This window comes from Malaclemys terrapin, chromosome 10 (assembly GCF_027887155.1).
Source record: "Malaclemys terrapin pileata isolate rMalTer1 chromosome 10, rMalTer1.hap1, whole genome shotgun sequence".
NCBI lineage: Eukaryota > Metazoa > Chordata > Testudines > Emydidae > Malaclemys > Malaclemys terrapin.
The window spans coordinates 70,067,809-70,088,519 of NC_071514.1; the positions used below are offsets into that span (position 1 = coordinate 70,067,809).

At 41.5% G+C, this 20,711-nt stretch overlaps 1 protein-coding gene across 2 annotated transcripts in view; it reads right to left on the reverse strand.

Moving 5' to 3' along the window:
- Window positions 1-19,745, reverse strand: part of SMG1 (SMG1 nonsense mediated mRNA decay associated PI3K related kinase) — a 123,597-nt gene extending 103,852 nt beyond the window's left edge. For both annotated transcript variants that reach the window (XM_054041229.1, XM_054041228.1), the window contains exons 1-2: window positions 19,558-19,745; window positions 3,775-3,938 (exon numbers count right to left, since the gene is read on the reverse strand). In XM_054041229.1, coding sequence (XP_053897204.1) covers window positions 3,775-3,938; window positions 19,558-19,646 — 253 coding nt within the window. In that variant the 5' untranslated portion in view covers window positions 19,647-19,745. The remainder of the gene's footprint in view (window positions 1-3,774; window positions 3,939-19,557) is intronic.
- Between the last annotated feature and the right edge of the window lie 966 nt (window positions 19,746-20,711).

Below are 20,711 nucleotides of genomic sequence, written 5' to 3' on the forward strand. Positions count from 1 at the left end.
GGACTCAGCCGCGCGCATTGCTGGCTCCTGTCGGTGGGCGGGCACGCCACCAGGAGCTGCCCCAGCAAGCACCGCCACGCCAGCCTCGGGACTTTGGCGGTGATGGTGAGCGAGCGGTTAAAGGGCGTCCCGACCAATGTGCGGTTGGGACGCAAGACAGATGTGTGCATGGGGTTTAGAATCCCCCTGCGGGCCGCACAGTGAGCCCCCATGGGCCGCATGCGGCCCGCGGGCCGTATGTTGCACAGGCCTGACGTAGACCATCTTCTAGCAGCCATAGCAGCTGCTTGAACAGGGCTGTCTTTTAAGGCTGCAGGAATTAGGAAATTTAAAAACTGAAGCACAAATGATGTTGAGATACAGTGGGCCCAAAGACCAAATTATAAAGCTTCTCTCCAAAAGCAGCGAATCTGAGATGTTAATAGAAATTTCACCATTCCCTTAGGACCCCACAAAACTCTGTACAGAGTCCTATAACATCCTTACCTTGAAACTATGTACAGTATATTATGTAATTAACTGGAAAATTATAGTAAAGGATAATCTTTTATTATGTATTTTTATTTGATCTGCAACATTTCTCCCATTTTTTTTTTTTTTTTTGCTCAAACAGAAAGCATATATGTCATCAAGGCCTTTTTGCCACAAGTAAAGCAATACTCTACTCCGGTGGAGTTTCCTTGTTTGGTGAAGGCAGTTTTAAGAGAAATAACAGATACAAAACCATATCTCCACTGGATTTATGGCTCATTACAACCATCTGTAAACTACTGACCCTCCTTTGTCCTATGACTCTAGAGACGTTAACTGTTCACTTCACCTTGAATAGTCTCTTTCACCATGGGTTAACTCCTTATCTGTCCCCCCTTCTATTTAGCTGTGACACCGCATACCTTCCCCAGATCTGAATAAGAGCTGTGTACAAGCTTGAAAGTTTGTCTCTTTCACCAACAAAAGTTGATCTAATAAGAGATATTACCTTGTCTGTCTAATATCCTGGGACCAACATGGCTACAACAACACTTCTTTTAATTGTTACGTTTATAATATATTTTATGGTTAAAGGACAGAATACCACACTAAAATTCAAGACTAAACGCATGTAATTTAATTGAAGATCTCAGGTAACATTTGAATTCACACTAAACCGAAGCCACATTTAAATATGCACTTTCCAAAATATCCACGTTGTCATACAGATAAGGAGGAACGGCACATGGAGCTGCTGGGGGAGAGGGGGAACACAGACTGGGGTTCAGAAGGACTAGTGGGGGGGGTAAGACTGGACTGGGGGCACAGGAGCTAGTGGGGTGACAGTATTGAGCCTGGGGCTGAAGGAGAGTGGGAGTGCAGGGACACACGGGGACAGGGGTGGAGGGGTGGCTGAGTGGGGGTGCAGGAATACATGGGACGGGGGCAGATGTGCCGGACTGAATGGGAGAGGCTAGGGGCCAACCAGGGTTGGAGGCTCACCGACTCCCTCCCCCCCCCAAAAAAACAAACCAAAACAAAACACTGTTCCATTCGTCTCTCACACACACCCAACAACCCTCCAAGTTCACACCCATGTTCCTTCCCAGCAATTATTTCCCGCTCCCTCAGCTCCTGTTACCCCTGACTCCCCCAAGCCTTTGCACTGCTTCTGAGGGGTACAGGAAATATGTTCCTGTACTGTAGTTTAAATGAATTATTACTCAACGTTCTATGTTAATATGCCTAGTAAGGAATCTATTTGTCAAAAAATATTTCCTGAATCTTTTTTGTCATCTATATTGTTACAGACATACTTGCTGACAGGTATTTTGAAATAAATTACCAAAATAATTGACACTCGTGTAATTATATTGTGTTATTTTGATAAATAAAATATGTAGAATTTTACAATATTGTGCACATAATTTGTAACATTTTGGTGCAGAATTCCACCAGGAGTAATTCAATATGTTAATATTATAGTGTTGTTCATTTTAGCAGAAACATGCAGACATCATTGTGTGCAGTGGTGGAAACTGAGGCAATATACAGGGGGATAGCTGGCTCTTGTGAAAGGCTGTGGAATGAACTTCCAGTACCCTCATAATCAAATTTAATGTTACCTGCCTACAACAGGGAGGAAAAGAGGAAACGTACTCTCCGTTCCTTGCAAAACACCACCTCCTGGACTGTTGCTCAAGAGCGGTGTAACCTCTCAAATCTCTTGTTACGGGGTGAAATATTCCACCAATGGCAGTCCAATCATCACTACTGAGTCAAAATTGTGAATGAAGAGAAAATCAATTTGTGACAATTATCTGTCTACAGTCTATTAGCTTGACTATTCCCTAGACAAATAGTGACAACTTATTCTGATCAGGTTAAATATACACGTCCTAGTTCACACACAAGCAGCCAAAAGTACCTGGACCTTTATAAGCAGACTCAGTGGAGAGAAGTCTGTAACGTAGACATACTCAAAAACACCACTAGTGCAAAGACCAGAGCAAAAAACAAAGTTAGACAGCAGTACGGATTTCTTGTCATCATAAAATGCAAGTTTCTTTAGTGGATAAGATAAAAATGTGGAGGTATGTATCCTTTAAGTCTACTAGAATTAAATACACTGATTTTGGTAATCAGGCTTGGGAAGTATTTGGTCATTTCCACAGTACAGACTTTCTGCAATGAAAACAGCAAAACTGCTTTTTCAGAACTTGGGGGGAGTTCTGAAGAGAAATCATGGACTTTTCTAACTCAGACCCTTTCCTACTAGGGAACTTTTAGTGCACACAGCAGAGTCTATGCATGCTAGTTACTGCAAAACACTGGTGGGTTTTAGAATTCAAACTAATCTAGTGCATGTTGCTGTGCTGTGTAGACAAGCTGTTAGAATCTAGAGAACTTCCCCAACCAGAAAATAGCTATAAAGTTGAAGTAGACAATGTCACTTTCAGAGATAGATAGATAGATAGATAGATAGATAGATAGATAGATAGATAGATAGATAGATAGATATATACACACACACACACACATATATATATACACACACACACATTTTATAATAAAGGTAAGCAGAGGCAGAAAAGTTAAACAATTGCTCAAGATTACAGCAAGCAGCAAAGTACAGACTAGATCCCAGAAGTAAATTCCAAATCCACTGCTATGATCACTAGAAAAATAGTGATTAATATAAATAGGATATCTCCATTAATTTTTATAATTTATCTCCTAGAACTGGAAGGGACCTCGAAAGGTCATTGAGTCCAGCCCCCTACCTTCACTAGCAGGACCAAGTACTGATTTTGCCCCAGATCCCTAGATGGCCCCCTCAGGGACTGAACTCACAACCCTGGGTTTAGCAGGCCAATGCTCAAACCACTGAGCTACCCCTCCCCCCCAAACATTCCCATAACAGATCAGACCTATGGTCCATCTAGTTCAGTAACTTACTACCAGCAGCAACCAGTACCAGGTATTTCAGAGGAAGGTGCCAGAAAGCCATAGCAGACAATTATGGAATAACAGGACCACAGCAAAGTTTCTTTCTAATCAGTCAATTAATATCTTTTTTTTTATTTTATATAATGTAACTCTGGATTTTCTCATTATCCATATAAAATGTCTAATCTTTTTTGAATCCTGTTATGTTTTAGACTCAGTGATATCTTGTGGCAATGCGTTCCACAGATGCTTTATGTAAAGACAATCCCTTTTATCAGTTTTAAGTTTTCTGCCTTTTCAAGGTTTTTTTGGATATCCCCTAGTGCTTTACACATGAAACAGCAATCCATATACCTTTTTCTTCATTCTGTATGTCAGTGTGGACTCTGATATCATCGTGTCTTTGTCGAGACACCACAGCTGAATTTGAGGGTTGTAATCCATAGGAGGCAGAGCTGCCCCGGTCTCTGGATGCAGGGTATTTTAAATTGTCTTGGTCAGCTGATGCACTGTCAGTTCTACAAAAAGAAAATTATTTTTATGTAAGAGTACACTAAAAGAGGAATTCACATTTATGAACACAACTCACATTTAAAAACAATCCAATAATTTTCTTAGAAAGAAAAATAAAGTTACACTGTATACCCTAGCTACTTTTAGAAGAAGTAAGCACCTTAAACTTGTGCCTTGAATCAGAACTGAGTAAGCACAGTAACAGAACATAAAGGTAATGAAAGTGTTCTAGTGTGTTAATGCCCTGCTGTAAGAACTACCTGGTCAAGTGCTCAGACTTGGATGGACTGTGTGATTGCATGGACTGTTAGATCTTGATCAATTTGGCAAGAAAGAAGGAAGGGATGGACAAAAAGAGAAAAGCAGATTGATCTCTCTGTCACTCACTCTCTCTCTCTAGAGAACAGTGGAGGAACTTAAATCTGCTCCAAGGTAATTCCTCCTTGTAAGTAGGTAGATTGTTCGTGATGAGCTGTGTAATACGTAGATGAGATTTAAAGGGAAAGTGACTGTGGGAGAGTTAAAGCTGCAAAGTAAGAGTTTCAGAGTAGCAGCCGTGTTAGTCTGTATCCGTAAAAAGAACAGGAGTACTTGTGGCACCTTAGAGACTAACAAATTTATTAGCGCAAAAGCTTTCGTGGACTACAGCCCACTTCTTCGGATGCATACAGAGTGGAATAAGTTGTTACCCTTTTCAAGGGTCAGGAAATTACAAATGACTTTTCAGGCAATTCCTTTGCAGTATGAAGTGTAAATTGTGATGTCTCAGAATTGGAGATTTTAAAAACCAAATCATAGTAAGACTATCACACTAACACATCTCAAAATAATTATACAATATGAATTTTTACCAAATAGTTTCAGTACCTTTCAAGTACAGTGCAAAAGTATAGCAGTAAGTTTAACGTTAGGAAGTTATTTAGCACACACAAGGTAACTACATAACAAGAAACTGGGGGAAAACTATAAAGGTGCATTACTTTCATTAAGTGTGTTGGATATACGTTATAAACTTATTTAACATGACATAATGAAAAAAAAAAAGTGTGGGGGCGGTGACAAACCGAAACCTCAACATTCATTTTTTCCCCATATGTACCAAGCGAATTTGACTTTGAATGCTGTAAAATTTAATAAATTTTCTGAAGTTATTGGTTTTGCATATCCAAGTCCACTATCTTAAGTTATTAAGACCAGACTCTTAAATGCTTCCTTATAAGTAGCATTGAAGGTTTTAGGTTAAATCCAGTAAAACTATATCCAACAAAAATGATTTTTATACAACACACTGAATGATACCTGAGTTTACGTTGTTGAAAATTATTCACAGAGGGGGCTGTTCAGCAAGTCCTAACGATCTCCCATACTCATTATGAGCACGGCTTTGGAGCTGTGCTCCAGCTCCGCTCCAGCTCCAGGAAAAACCTGCAGATCCACTGCTCCGGAGCTGCTCCGCACTCCAGCTCAGGGCTCTGCTCCAAAGCCCTGATTATGGGTTTTGTTTATATTTAATAAATCAAGAAAAAAAAATGATAGTCTAATTTTTCTACTCTTAAATATAACCCCCCTCCCCCAAAAGTCAGAAGAGAAAAATACTACAAATCCTACAATGGTCTTCCAATAAAAACAAAACAAAAAAGTTCACTGTGGTAAAAGCCAAGAGGCAAATACAAAACAGTGGAATTAAATACACTTTGCAGGCAAAAAGGTTACCAAACCAAGAAATATTAAAAGACTTATTTCTTAAACCATTTCTTAAAGACCTGGTGCTCTCAAAGATCAGCTTCCCAATCTACAGAGCAGAATAACAATCCTGAGGGTTAGTGCTTGTCAAGCACTTTGCATGTGAAAAACCACTAAAAATATTATTGGGGATTAAAAAAAAAAAAAAAAAAAAAAAAAAAGACATCTGTTTTCCTGAATTCCCCAATGCCCACCCCAAATTACAATTTTGTCCCCAGTCTACAGACTCAAGTAGATAAGTGTCCCAATTAGTACTTTCATATTAAAGTATATTGCAATACTGCAATAAAGACAGATGTCCCTTAGGCCCAAATACTGATCCAGCAGGGAAAGCCTGAATAAAAGACTTTGCTCATGAGAACTAACTGTGAAGATGTCCACACAACTGGACTACAGTCACTACTACAGCATAAGGTATTAAGTAGCAAATTAAGCCCATTTTGTACCACATGTATCTGCATCATACTTCAACTCCACTTACATGGCCCATGCACATTTTCCCTCTCCAGTGTGAACTGCAGAAATTTCTAGTTCACCCTCAGGGAGATGGAGAATGTCCCATATAGTGTCTTTGCCGTCTCAGGCACCCAATGCAACAGAGCAGCAGATTTTCAATTGCTATGAGCTTAAACGCCCAAAAGTTTCGTAACAGTTGGCTCCTCTGATAAGCATGGCCCTCCAGTACAGTAACTCCTCACTTAACATTGTAGTTATGTTCCTGAATAGTGCGACTTCATGCGAAACCATGTTAAGCGAATCCAATTTCCCAATAAGGATTTATGTAAATGGAGGGGTTAGGGTCCAGGGAAATTTTTTTTGCCAGACAAAACACATTAAAACTTGTACTGCATATGTATATAAACAATTTTAAACAAACAGTTTAATATTGTACACAGCAATGAATGATTGTGAAGCTTGGTTGAGGTGGTGGAGTAAGGCAATGCCTTGCTGCTAAATGATGAACTAGCACTCGGCTGATTCCTCATGGGTTAATACACTGTTGTTAATGTAGCCTGACACTCTACAAGGCAGCATGGACTGAGGCAGGAGGGAGGAAACACAATAGATGCAGGGCAGTAGCTGCAAACATGATGATGAGCCCACGCTACCCAGCTGGAGCACACCACCCCCTCCTCCTGACAGCACACGCAGAGCTGCACAGGTGCTGACTTTCTAGAGTGCTGGGGGGTGCAAGCATGAGTGAGAGAGAGTGACGTGCATTGCCCCTTTAAGTACACTGACATCACTTCAAGTTCGTTGCCCTTTTAAACAGATCAGCCAGTTCAGACAGGAAGCAACAGCTTCCAGCAAGCTCCCTCCGTTCTGTCCTGTAGCCCTGTCCCCCTCCTCCGCTTTGTGGAGACGGGGTATGGGATGGGAGGGCAGAAGCAGGGGCACATCCTAATATCAGCACCCTTCTCCCCCCATCCCCCGGGAGCAGCTCCAAGGCAGAGGGCAGGGCAGGAGCAGCACAGCAGTAGGGGGAGGGCCACCTGAACTGCTGCTGGGCAGTTGCCAAGCCACATAATTTACAGGGAATTTAGGGGAGCTGATGGAGGGAGGGGCTGCAGCCCACCCCAGTTCTAATCCCCACAATGAGGGGCTACTCTTCCAGAGAATCCTGCAAGCAGTGGACAAAGCAGGCAGCTGCCAAACGACTTTATAAGGGAGCATTGCGCAACTTTAAACAAGCTGGTTCCCTAATAGATCACAACGAAACAACATTAACTGGGACAATCAACACAACTTAGTTCAGTTAAGCATTAATTGACTTGGCACATTTAAACTCTGGGGTTTTTTGTACGTCAGTTGGCCTGAGAATTGCACATGTTCTTGACTAACCTCACTTCCTGAAATGTTGCCTTCTTTTTAAAGGTGTTTTAGAATCTTTTCATTGTGGTGAAGCCTACATGCTCTACAAGCCTTTGAGAAGTAATGCTTTGAGAAGTATTATGTACTAGTGTGGTTCTGTGTTTGGGAGCAGAGTCTTGCAAATTAACAGATTCAAGAGATGCTGGGCAGCCTGGCATAACAGCCCATCAGCTGCAGAAGGAAGAGTGGCATTTTGTTTAAATAAAAAAAAGCTGTTTTGCCCCCACACATCTTTCTCAAGCAGGTATTATCATCTCTTTTAAAAAGTCTGTGCCTCTCCTTTGCAATCAACATGCTCATTTCAAACAACCATCAATTTCTGACCCTCTCTCAGCAGGCCCAAAGGGCCACTTCAATACAAGTTACTGGTTTCATGAGAAAAGACTTAATGATTCAATTATGACCGGTCGTGCTTTGAAGATGGACTCTCACACTGAAGCAAGCTTGGAATAAGAAAATTTATGCAAAAAGTAATTTTCTTAGCAGTGATTTCAGTATTACCTTGTTATTTATTCCAAAATGTGTGTTTACGTAACAGTCACACAGCCCCTATTTTCTTTTTCATTTGATCTTATCAGAGTTCCATGTGTGACATCATAATATGTCACTATGGAAATTCAGCCTCTATATTTCACTGAAGGAACAAACAGCAAGATGACTGCTGAAATCATGGCTTGTGCATGCTTATCCAAATATGTTTGTACAATTACTGGTAAACACCAAGAAGAAAATCAAAAATAAACCTATTTTCAATCATTCAAAGTTTAAAAGCTTCTTTCTATATTAGAGTATATGTATTTTGGAGAGAGTGCTAAACTATTTTACCCACTTTAAAACCATAACACACTTTATATAGATACTTACAAATACAGAACCTTTTCAGTGACTTGCATTTAAAAGGTGTACTTCCTTGACCTGTCTCCCCATTTCCTCCTTTATGATGCAATACAACTGTGCCATCAAACATCAAGCAAATTAGATATACAAAACTTGTATTCTTGCCTTTCTAAACTCATGCCTGTATTTTAAGATGGCACTTTTCTTGTTCATAAAGTAATATTTCTATTTTGACTAGACTGTGCCAGGCAGATAAGTTTGAGTAATGAACATAACATGCCGTCTCAAAGTCTTGTGGAATGCCGATTTTATATCAGTCAAATATTTTGACATGACCTCATAAGAGAACACACTCACACACAGAGCGTGCTGACCAAACCATTATGCAGTGGTGCCAGTAGACCAGCTCAGTCACAAATACAAGATGAGATATCAGAATAAAAATTGTGCAGTTGGAATGAGAAGTGAGCAACCCAATGAAGGTGGATAACCATAACTATCCATAAGGTGTTTGATGTACTACCACAAGGCAGTGCCAATTAAATACGTTTAAGTTTTTGTTTCTATATGATAAACTCATGACTAGAGAATAGACAAAGAAAACAGAGTATTATGGATAGAAGATGCATTGTCAGGTAACAGAAGAGAAGCAAATCAGCATAATTGCCTACTGAGAAATTTTCTTGCCCAAAGAGTGATTGTTTTTGTGCTGCACTTTTATATTGGGAAGCTCACATTCACAAAGCAACATTCTGAATTCTCTTTCCCCACCTATCGAAAAAAAGAGCAGTCCAGTTTATTAAACATTCAAATAGTCACTGTATGTTCGCAAAAGTTACTGTACTCATGGTCTAACACACAAGTAAGGAGACAGGCAGAAATCTCTTTGGAAAAGGAGTTCATTTCATTGCCTGTCAAAAGTAGTCATTATGTCCTGACTGCACAAATTTATGACTGAAGGAATACATCATCCTGTAAAGGATCAGAGGGTCAGTGACCTTACAAATAGATTTGTTTTTTCCCTCCTAGATGAATATATTGATTATAGTTCCAAGTCAGTAAAAATAACCTGTCATCGTAGTTGAGTGGCGATAACACTTATACATTTTTAGGACAGCCAGAAGGGTTTAAGATTTCTATGGTCTTGTCTACACAGAGGAAATTCACTGGCATGGCCACTCCAGATTAACTATTCTACTATAATTTAGCTATCCCAGAATAACTGCCCTCTGTGGACATTACTCTGGAATAAAAGTGATTTTATAGCAGATTAGTTATTCTGGAATAGCCTTGCTGGTCAAGTGTTCCATGCAGACAAATCCCAGTACTTACGTGCCCAAAGTAGCAGGGTGGATTGATTTAAATCTCCAACCGGAAGGCCTCAATTTAAATCATCAATTTTAAGCAACTTTTCCATTAGTACTTCAGTTATTTTCTAAAGAAAGGTGCATTCTGACTGGTTGATATAACCATTAAAACATGTTGATTTACAACTAAATAGAGCCATTACACTAGATTTGGTACATCTTTTTGCACTATAACTAAGGCTGCATGTGTGTCACAGAGGTCACGGATTCCGTGACTTTCCATGACCTCCGTGACTTTTGCAGTGGCCAGTGCAGCTAGCTCAGGGGTTGCCCGAACACTCAGGCAGCCCCTGGACCAGCAGCAACAGCAGTCTGGGTGTGCGAGCGGGCTCAGGGCCAGGTCAGGGGGTTGGGGTGTGGAGCAGTGTTTACCTCTGGGGAGGTGGGGGGCTCTCCAGAAGCAGCCAGCATGTCCCTGCAGCTCCTAGGTGGAGGGGCCAGGGGGCTCTGCACGCTGCCCCTGCTTGCAGGCACCGCCCCCGCAGCTCCCATTGGCTGTAGTTCCCAGCCAATTGGAGCTGCAGAGCCAGAGTTCATGGCGGGGACAGCGCACAGAGCTCCCCTGAACTTCCTTTCCCGTAGGAGCTGCAGGGACATGACGGCCGCTTCCAGGGAGCTGCGCAGAGCCAGGTAGAGAGCCTGCCAGTCCCTCCAACCCCCGGTCCCCCAGCACCAGTGCGGTGCCAGACCATGCGCTGCTGCCGCCCGGTCCACCCCAGTGCCAACTGCGCTCCTGGATCCCCCCCAGATCCCCGGCCCTGCCCGCCCCCTCACAGCACCGTCTCTGTCCCAGCCCATGTCCCTCCACCCCACCCCACCCCACCCCCGCGGTGCCCGGCCCAAGTTTTAGTTAGGGATATATAGTACAATGAATTTTTGTTTACGGACCATGACCTGTCCATGACTTTTGCTAAAAATGCCCGTGACTAAAACATAACCTTAAACTATAGCCTTTATTTAAACAACTATTAAAAGTTTAATATTTTCAGATTCTCATTAATTGTACATTTTTGATATATTAGAAAATGGTGAATATATTGCTTATTTACTAGATAATGAACTTTCTGCTCATGATTTGTGTCTGGATGCATTAGAACGGTTAACTAGAATTTAAATACACAAAATAGCATATAAATTGTTTTAAACAAAACAAGCCCTTAATACAGTAAATGACCTATTGGGCCACATTCATAAAGCTTGACACCAAGTTAGATGTTTTTCCCCTGATTCTTTTTTTATTTAGAAAAGCAGCCTTTAACATAGTTTGTCATAGAGGCTCATGGATTCAGCCTACTTATTTTCTATTTGAATGTTTTGAGAGATAATAATAAATTTAGGCCTAAAACAGATTTGGGACTAAATTCAGAGTTCATTTTAAACAGACTTACTTTTTAAAAGAAAAAAAATATATTTGTTTTTAGTGGGGGGTGGGTGGGGGGTTAAGTCAGATTTGTACCCACCCTGCAAGGTAGGCATTCTGTCCAGAGGAAATGAATTATTAAAATATTCACTCTTAGCAGAGATTTTACAACCTGCAACAGCAAAGGTGAATGACTGGCTGAACATGTAGCACGTTCATTGGTTTGAATTAGCCAAGAGACTATCAATGCTTAATATTCTTCACACCCCTCTGGCATACTCCCATTCAAACTCAATCCTCTATAACTACCCACCCACAATGGTGCCAGCACTAGGTTTATGTGATCCTGGTCAGTTTCACACTGTGCCAACAAAAATGACAAAACCACTACTGTGCTAGAGGACAAGGTGGTCAGCCAAACTGCTTGGGGTCAACAAGACACAAATGAAGGGTAGAAAGGAGTACGGATAACAGATGAGGTGACAATAGTAACTGACCTTTTTGATAATATCTACATGTTGACAATTCAAGATGGAAACACTGAAGGAGCAGAGGAGTTATACATCCATCAGGTAGTGTATTTTACCTTGAGGGAAAATATGAATTTGAAAATATGTTGAAGTTGAGGTACATTTCTAGAATGTAAAATAAATCCCAGTGGGTCACAGAACTGCTCTCCTTTCTCCAAAATACAGAGAAAGAAATTAGCACCGAAATCCGGTTAAAAAAGGTGGGGGGGGGATTGGGGGGGTTGGCAGGCTTTGATCTGTGTTTCCTGCCCTGTTTGCCAAGGCTGTTTTTTGAAAGCAAGCTCTCACTTCCTAAAACAGAAGTCCATATATCTGAAAAATGGGAAAAAACTTCCACTGCTATTCCACCAACCCCCATATTTTAAGGAAAACGGGAAGGAAAAATTATCCCTTTCTCCCCCAATTTTTATTTCACAGAAGTCAAAAGACAAACCTAAGCAACTGAAAGAAAAAGGGATTTTTAGTCAGAAAGTTTAAAATGGTGTTTGTTGATGCCTATTTAAATACAATTAGAAATGTTGTGGTTAAAGAATCCTCCCATGACAAGAAGACAATGTCTACTTCTGTATTTGTAGTGTCTAGCACAATAAGATCTCAAAAGTGATTTGGACCGCTAGCTATAGTAGCAGGGATGATCACAGAACATTCTGAAGAAAGGATATCTCTATTAGAAAATTTAACTCCACTGACCATTCAGTCAAGACATGAGAGATCACAGTCCATTTGCTCTGAGACCTGGAAGAGGTCTTCCAGCAAAACCAGAAAAACACAAGATTGATATTTTAGTTATTTACCAGATTATTAAAAAGGAACAAAATACAACATCTTCTTCCCCCACTTACATTATCTTACAGGCCACTTTTATAAAGAATTAATAATGTATAAATACTTTAAAGGTGACCTGCAATGGATTTTTAAGACTAGTAAGATTGATGACGAAAATTATTCACAACAGTTTTCATGAATGCTTAGATAACAGTACTAATGTGGCCAACAAGGATGAAATATTACATGTCAGTCACCCAGATTTCTGTAAAGCATTCAGTGAACAACTGAACTGACTGATTTCAAGGTTAGAAAAGCATGGCTTTTGGGAAAAACTACTGAAACTGATTCAAAAAAAACAAAGACAGAAATAGAATACTTGTTAAAAACACACACACACACACACACACACCACACTTCAAGGAGGCCAGCAGAAAAGTGTGGCGCATGAGTCATTATAGGTAAATATTCATCATATGAAGCATATTCATGCTCTCTCACCGTAATTTTACTAATGTGATCACTGCTACCTCATTTCCCTTTACCTTCACTTTACACATCAAGCCTATTGCTCTTTCTTGTCATATAAAATTAAAACACAATCCCCAGTAAAACTGCTTGAATTAGAAAAAAGTATCGTTGGGCTTGTTATAATCTCTTCGTTCTGAGTGGAATAGAAGTCTGATACACTGCAATATTAAAAAAAGGGTTTCTGTGCTAGGAAAAGCATTCTACTAGAATTTTGCAGTATCTCTGTTGGCAACATGAACCACAACTATCAGTTGTTACCTAAGTAACTTATCTTTTCAGTACAAGCTGGCACCAAAAAGGCAATAGAGCACACAGTAAATGGACTTGTGCAGGTAACTCTCTGTATACTACACTACATGCTTACATTATCTCTATACAAGTTTGAATCCTTGACATAATTAGCAAAAAAGCACTGTATATTAGAACAAAAAGTCTTGAAATCCATGTGCCACACTTGAAAAGAAACTGAAAGTGACACACAAGAACTTTTAACTTGCAGAAAAACTAAAGTTTATGGGCTGCATAAAAAACTGCTCCATGAACATTACATGAAACCTACAGAACGACTTATCAAATAGGAGATGCTGATCAAATTAACTATAATATGCTTTAATTCTTTGCTACCTACAACACTGAAACATTCAGAATATTCTGTGACTTCCAGTCTATCAAGGTTGATAACTTCTCATCTGCTCTCAGTCCTCACCTCCCTTTTTATCCACTGATAGGGTGGGATGATTCTCCATGGTTCATTCCCCTCCACACACCTTGACTCTTTTGCAAGACCCATCCTGTCAATCTGCAACCTTGGCTCAGTCACAACATTCACTTCCTTCTGCTCCCACACAGCAGAGCATCTCTGGCAAAAAGCCTGTGATCAAGCTAACTACCTTCACTATGAATCCAATCTCTCCCCCTTCACTTCTGCCATCTTCCTAAACAACTCTACTTCTCCAACTTAACTGAATGTCATGTGCTCCATCCCAGCCTCAATCCTCAAACCCTCCCTGCCTCCTGCCTTAATTTCTCTCTCTGAACAGGATGAACTTGTACAAGAAAAAGTTGACAACATGGGCAAAATATGACAACTTTCCCTCTCCCCTAGTTTCCTTCCTTTCCCAAATCCCCTCCTATAGCTCTCTCCTGTCAGAGACATAGAAGTTTCTTGTCCGACCGTCTCCTCTAATCCCTCCACTTGCCTCAGTGACCCCATCCCATGCCATCCCTGGGGGTACACCAACTCTTCTAGAGATTTGCCTAGTTTTACAACAGGCTACATAAAAAGCACCAGCGAAGTCAGCACAAACTAAAATTCCATACAATGACTTGTTTATACTGCTCTGTATACTATACACTGAAATATAAGCACAATACTTATATTCCAATTGATTTATTTTATAATTATATGGTAAAAATGAGAAAGAAGAAAGCAATTTTTCAGTAATATATGCTGTGATATTTTTGTGTCTGATTTTGTAAGCAAGTAGTTTCTAAGAGAGGTGAAACTGGGGAGTATGCAAGGCAAATCAGACTACTGAAAGGGGTATAGTAGTCTGGAAAGGTTGAGAGCCATTGCTTTAGTCTTGCTTTTAAAAAATAAATTAATTAATTACTTAAAAAAAAAAAAAAAAAAAGCTTGACCCCACTTACTTCTCCAACCCCTTCTTCCACCCATCTGTAAATTCATTGAATACGCTGGTTACAATTGTTTTCTTTTCTCCAATTCCATCCTTGACCCTCTCTAATCTGGCTTCTGTCCCTCGCAATCCACTGAAATCCCTCTCACCAAAAGCTCTAACAACCTCTACCTAATCAAAGTTTAGAACCAGTATTCCATCCTCATCCTTCTTGACCTGTCAGCCATCTTCAACACAGTCAACCATGCTTTTCTTGAAACCTTGTGCGCCCTTGCCTTTCATGCTTCTGTCCTTTCCTGGTTCTCCTCCTACCTCCGTAACTGGTACTTCAGCATGTCTTTTGGCACATCCTCTCCATCACCCGTCCAACTTTCTGTGGGGGTTCCACAGGGCTCTGTATGTGGCCTCTTCTCTTCTCTCTCTACACCTTATCTCTGGGGAATATCATCCACAAAGACAAATTGAATGACTATCTCTATGCTCACAGATCTACCTCTTCTCGCCAGTTATGTCTCCTTCTGACATGTCTTTGTGGCTGTCTGTCAGCTCAAGCTGAATACAGCTAAAGCAGAGCTGTTAATCTTTTCCACCAAACCCTCCCCACTACCCCCTTTCTCACTCACAGTGGACGACACCACCTTCCTGCCTGTAACCTACATGTCATTATCATCTTGGATCTCTCTCTAGGTCCTCACATCAAGTCTATGTATAAATCTTGCCGATTCTTTCTGTATAACATCTAAGATACAGACTTGTCTATCCATTCACACAGCTAAAACTCTTATGGGGTCTCATCTCAATCATGTCTACACTAGGGTTTAGGTCAACTTAACTACAGCACTCAAGGGCGTGGATTTTCTGATCCACAATTTTCTAATGTAGCTCAGGACTAATACTTAGACTATAATCAATTTGAGGGCAGGGACCATGTTTTTGTTCTGTATTTGTACAGCACCTACCACAAGTAGCTCCTAATTCATGACCAGGGGTTCTAGGTGCCATGGTAATACAAACAAATAATAATAATTCAGAACACTAACTTACATTGCATGAGAAGGATAACTTCCATTTTCAAGAATTAAATTCCAGGATTGAACTTGTATCTATCAGAGTAGTTCTGGAACTTTTACCAGTCAGAGCTTTTGTTTCTTACTTCTCCATATACATCCTCAGCTACCGTATTGTTTGTGTCTTTTTCTGTTCATAAAGAGAAGTTCAGTTATTCCAGAAGTAACTCCTGGTTACAGGAGCAGGCTATTTAAAATCCATCTACCCTGTCTCACCATGGCCTGAAAAGGTGAATGTTAAAACCATGGTTCTAGTCCTTACCATTATGCTGCATCAGTAGACATCAGTTTGCTTAATGATTCTGTGTTGCACAAAGCCTGCTTTCCTGTGAGTGTGAAGAAGTCCTGTGTGTTGCACAGTTAATTCAGCCCAATGCTAAAGATTAATAGCAGACAAACTAGCAGGAACTCCACAGTGATATGAATTTTTAATTTTTTTTCCAAAAGCCAAAGGAAGTGGACACTTGTAAGGAAAACTAAGGAGGCAGAGGCCTGGAAGTTCAGAAAGGCAGCAATTGAGGGTCTAAATGTGATCAAGTCTCCTGATCAAAATTCTGCCACATACACTCAGGTCTTGTCCATACACAGTTAGCTATATTCATTTAGAAACAGATATAGTTAAACTGGTACAACCTCCCTAGTGTGGATGCAGTTATTCAGCAATAAAGGAGCTTATAGTATATCATATAGCTTATTACTGTCCAATATACAGCATTACAAAAACTGTGTGTAAACCAGCCCACACACATCTGACAGGTATTGCCGCATTCACATGGACACGAAATTCAAATTCTGCTTCACCAACTAGACTTTATTAGAGATGGATCTGAGCTGCAAAATTCAGAATCAGATTTTTCACACCTCAAGGTTCAGGAGGTTCTGATTCTGATGATATAGTTCAGATTTCATCTCATTTATCACGTTTACAGATCATTAAACTTCAAAACACAATATCCTAATTAAAGGGATACAGTCAACTTAAAAAAATAGTATTTCCATTTGAAAGTTTTGTACATACTATTGGCCATGAAAGATTAGTGAAAAAAGTTTTATTTTCTTTTTTCTTGCTTTGGAAATTTGATAGAATTTTTGCAATTTTGGTGCCTGCATACAACCTTCCTCTGCCCCTGCAAGAAGCTATTTACCACTAACCAGCAGCAACAGAGCTAGAACTGAACAGGTAGTAAACAACAGACAGGTGTATACACAGAAGGAAAAAGAAAAATCCTGAGTATATTTTGTGTTATAATTGTTATCCAAAAGTTCATTCTAAACATAAAACAAGGAAACAAAAAAATTCACAGCTACTTTTAAATTAAAAAAAAATATCAGAACATACTATTTAAGGGAGCTCTATCAGAATTTTTTTAATTAGCTGACAATATACCTTTGCAAAGATTTTTTTTCCTTGTTGACGGCTCAATTAAACAACCGTATATTAATTCATACGGTCAAAGTGATCTTTGTATTATGGTAACATTTTTAGACTTCATACATATGTAGAATTATCTCACAACTCTCATTGTGCACATTTTTATACTCTTTGGGGTGCCTGGGAGATAAACTAAGGGGTAAAGCGAATTGCTGTAGGTTGAGGTTACTCCCAAGGACAGCTACAGATCTCACTTATTCCTTTACAAATGCTCCAATTTCATGATCCTCTGGATGCAGAGGACCAGGCCCCAGTCACATTGGGAAACTAACTTGTCAGTGACAATGGTTCATCTCCTCTCAGTCACACTTTCTGTAATACTGCTGAATACAGTTTTGTTCTTACTGTGCCAACAGTTAAACCATTTTCGCCTCCTCCACTTAAATGATTTTCAGTAAGTCAATTTCCTAGTATAGACAGGGCTTCAGCATCTGTAAAGCACATTTTCTATGCTGAAAGAAAGATGGGTCTTGTGGCAAATTAACATGTCCTATCAGGAAGCTGTTATCACAGCTGTCACCATATCAGCAGGGACACAAATTACATCTAACCCTTTCTTTTAGGGGGAAACTCGGTCAAGAGCTTAAAAGTATTTGACTTCAAGTATGGAGTCCAGGACTCCTCTGCAGGTAATCATTTAGGGAATAAGGGAGGTACCAGACTGTAGGCCATTGGAAGTCCTCCATTGTTACTGAAGAAATAGGATGCCACAACAGGACATCAATATGATGGCTTGCAAATTTCTAACTTTTAAACTTGCAATTTACTACACCTCAACAACTAAAGAGAGCAGAATTTAGTGAGGTGTGACCATGTGATCATTTAAATGTTGCATGCTTATTGCATACTCAACATCCCTAACATGTGGAGTGCTGACTACTTAGTCAAAATGAACTTTTGTTTCTTTCACATATATGAAACTAGCGTTCCACCCATACAATAGCAGGATCCACTTCCACATCCATTCAATCTCCCCATTCCAATGACAATCCCATCAATTTAAGAAACTACCGTGATACTGACAGCAAACTTCAGAACTGCAGTCCCTTGCTCTGTCAACTTAAGTTTTAGTAACGTTCAAACGAAGCCAAAGAAGTTCAACATAGAAACAATAATGAAGAAGTCGAAGGACTTAGATACTTCAGGCCAAACTACAACAGTTTCACAAAAACAACTTTAAAAATTAATACAGTAAACTAAAAAGAACAGCAGTACTTGTGGCACATTAGAGACTAACAAATTTATTTGAGCATAAGCTTTCACATACAGAGAGCATGAAAAGGTAGGAGTTGTCTTACCAACTCTGAGAGGCCAATTAAGTAAGAGGAAAAAAACTTTTGAAGTGATAATCAAGATACTAAATCAAGAAACTAAAGCAGTTTAGCAACTACAGGGGTGATACATGTTGGGAATAATTCAGATGCAAAATACACTTTCACTTATTGAAATGTAATAACTGCAATACATCACATACAAAAATCCCATTAGTTTACTTGCAACTCTGGACTACTTTTCCTGATTAAAGAACAAAATTTATATATACATTGTGTGTGCTTTTTTTTAAGCCCTTGAAAGACCTCCAGTATGTTTGCAGCCTCTATTCTCCTTCAAGTAATTTCCAATTAAAAAACACAAAGAACAAAAATGCACTTACTGAAGGTTCCCGTAAATTCTGTTTCAATATAAGCAACTCAAAACGTCTGTTTACCACTAAAGGAAAGTGTCTCCTAGTATAAAAGAAATCACTGAGCAACAAAGTTGCTACTTACAATACTGTGTGGGGTGCCAGCAGCAGCTGAACTGAAATGTCTTAAAATCATCATAAACTATAAATCACCTAGGTCAAAACCCTGAAAGGGGAAGGAGAGGCTGGGCTAAATCAACATAAACCCAACCAAACTAGGATTCTAAGAAGTTACGTGTTGTGTGATACAGAAACATTTTGTTTCTCTAGCCACCAACAGATAAGGAATTGCTTATATAGCAGGAAATACCCCTCCACTGTCCACACGTCCTACCCCAGCTCTTTCCAGTACCCAGCAAAGTCTGGATCCTTTATATCAGAGGCGTCCTGGCGTTTCGTTCCCCATCTGACTAGGCCACATTAGAGAGGCAGTGGCCGTTCACCCCCCACACACCCCAAGCCTGAGTGTGTAGGCCCCAATAGTCAGGGACTGGGTCACTCGCACCTCCCCCCACATCTCCCTCTAGGTCTAATAGTCAGGGACAGGGACTGGGTCATACCCCCCCCCCAGGCCCCAATAATCAGGGGGTGGGTCACTCCCCCCTCCCCATTTCCCTCTAGGCCCCAGCACTCAGGAAGCTGGGCCTGCCTACGTAGAAAGCCAGGGGTTTCTCCTCTCCCCCACACCTTCCCTCCTCCCAATCTCCACAGGCCCCTGCACAGCGGGAACAGGCCAGGCACCCCCCATGGCCCCGGAGGCCGCCTAGGCCGCGCCTCCCCCTGCCCGAGCCCAACCCACCTGGGTTGCCAGTCATTCCAGCTCCGCGGGTGATAGTGCTGCCTGGTGCCGATACCGCTCAGCCGAGACCCCGGGGCTCTGCGGCTCATTACCTTGCCCGAGAGGGCATGGCCGGCCGGGCAGCGGCGCAGGGCAGGGGCGGCGGCGGCTCCTCACTCGCTCTCCTCAAGCTGCTGCTGCTACCGCTGCTGTCTCACAGTGAAGGAGGAGACGGCGGCGGCGGCTCCGCCTGCTGCTGCTGCTCCCTGGCCGAACGGCATGCTGGGATTGCGGGCCATGGGGCCGCCCCGCTCGCCCGCCCTCCGCGGGGCACCATGGGACAGCAGCCACCGAGCGGGGTCACCCCCGCGGGGTCACGCGGAACCCCCCCCCGGGCCCCCCGCACGCCGTATACTCACAACGGGCTTCCCTAACCCCTCCCCCACGCCGAGAGGGCACACACACCCGGGGGGGGGGGGAGACTCCTCAGGGGGGGACTCTGCCTTCCGGCCCCCTCAGGAGGGGTCTCCCCTGTCTCCCATTCTTTGGTGTGTTCGGGGGGTTTATTCTCCCTTGGGGGAGCCTCCTGGCCCCCACCCACACGGAGAGGGGTTTAATCCTTAGGAGGCGTCATCCTATGCTGAGGGGTCTCCTACCCCTATGAGGATAGGGCAGGGTTTCGTGCCCTTCTACCCATATTGAGGGGCCTACTTCCCCAAAAGTAGTTTCCTACCTTCCCGGGTACCTTGAGGGGTCTTCTGCCTACCCAGCCCAGCCCAATCCAGGGCAGAAGTTCACAGATTGGTGTGCTACAGAGTATTGGGGGTGGTCAGCAGGAAGCTGGCTAAACCCACTGGGCTGGTTTCTCCTTTTTACTTCCAGCTGCTAAAAAATACATGACACCTTTGTACTGGTACTTTTCTAGGGAAACAACTGCTGAAGTTGCCACAAGGATGTGACTGAAAATGGGAGGGGAGATAAATCTACAAGAAAATGCCTGCCTATTATACTGTGGTCCACACTTGAAAGACTGTGAGAACCTGTGCGGTTGGATACATTTTCAAGGAAGATACTAGGGCGGGTCTACACTAAAAAGTTAAGTCAACCCAGCTAGGTCACTCTGGTGTGAAAAATCCAGACCACATCCTACAGAGGCTATGTCTACACTTATCATT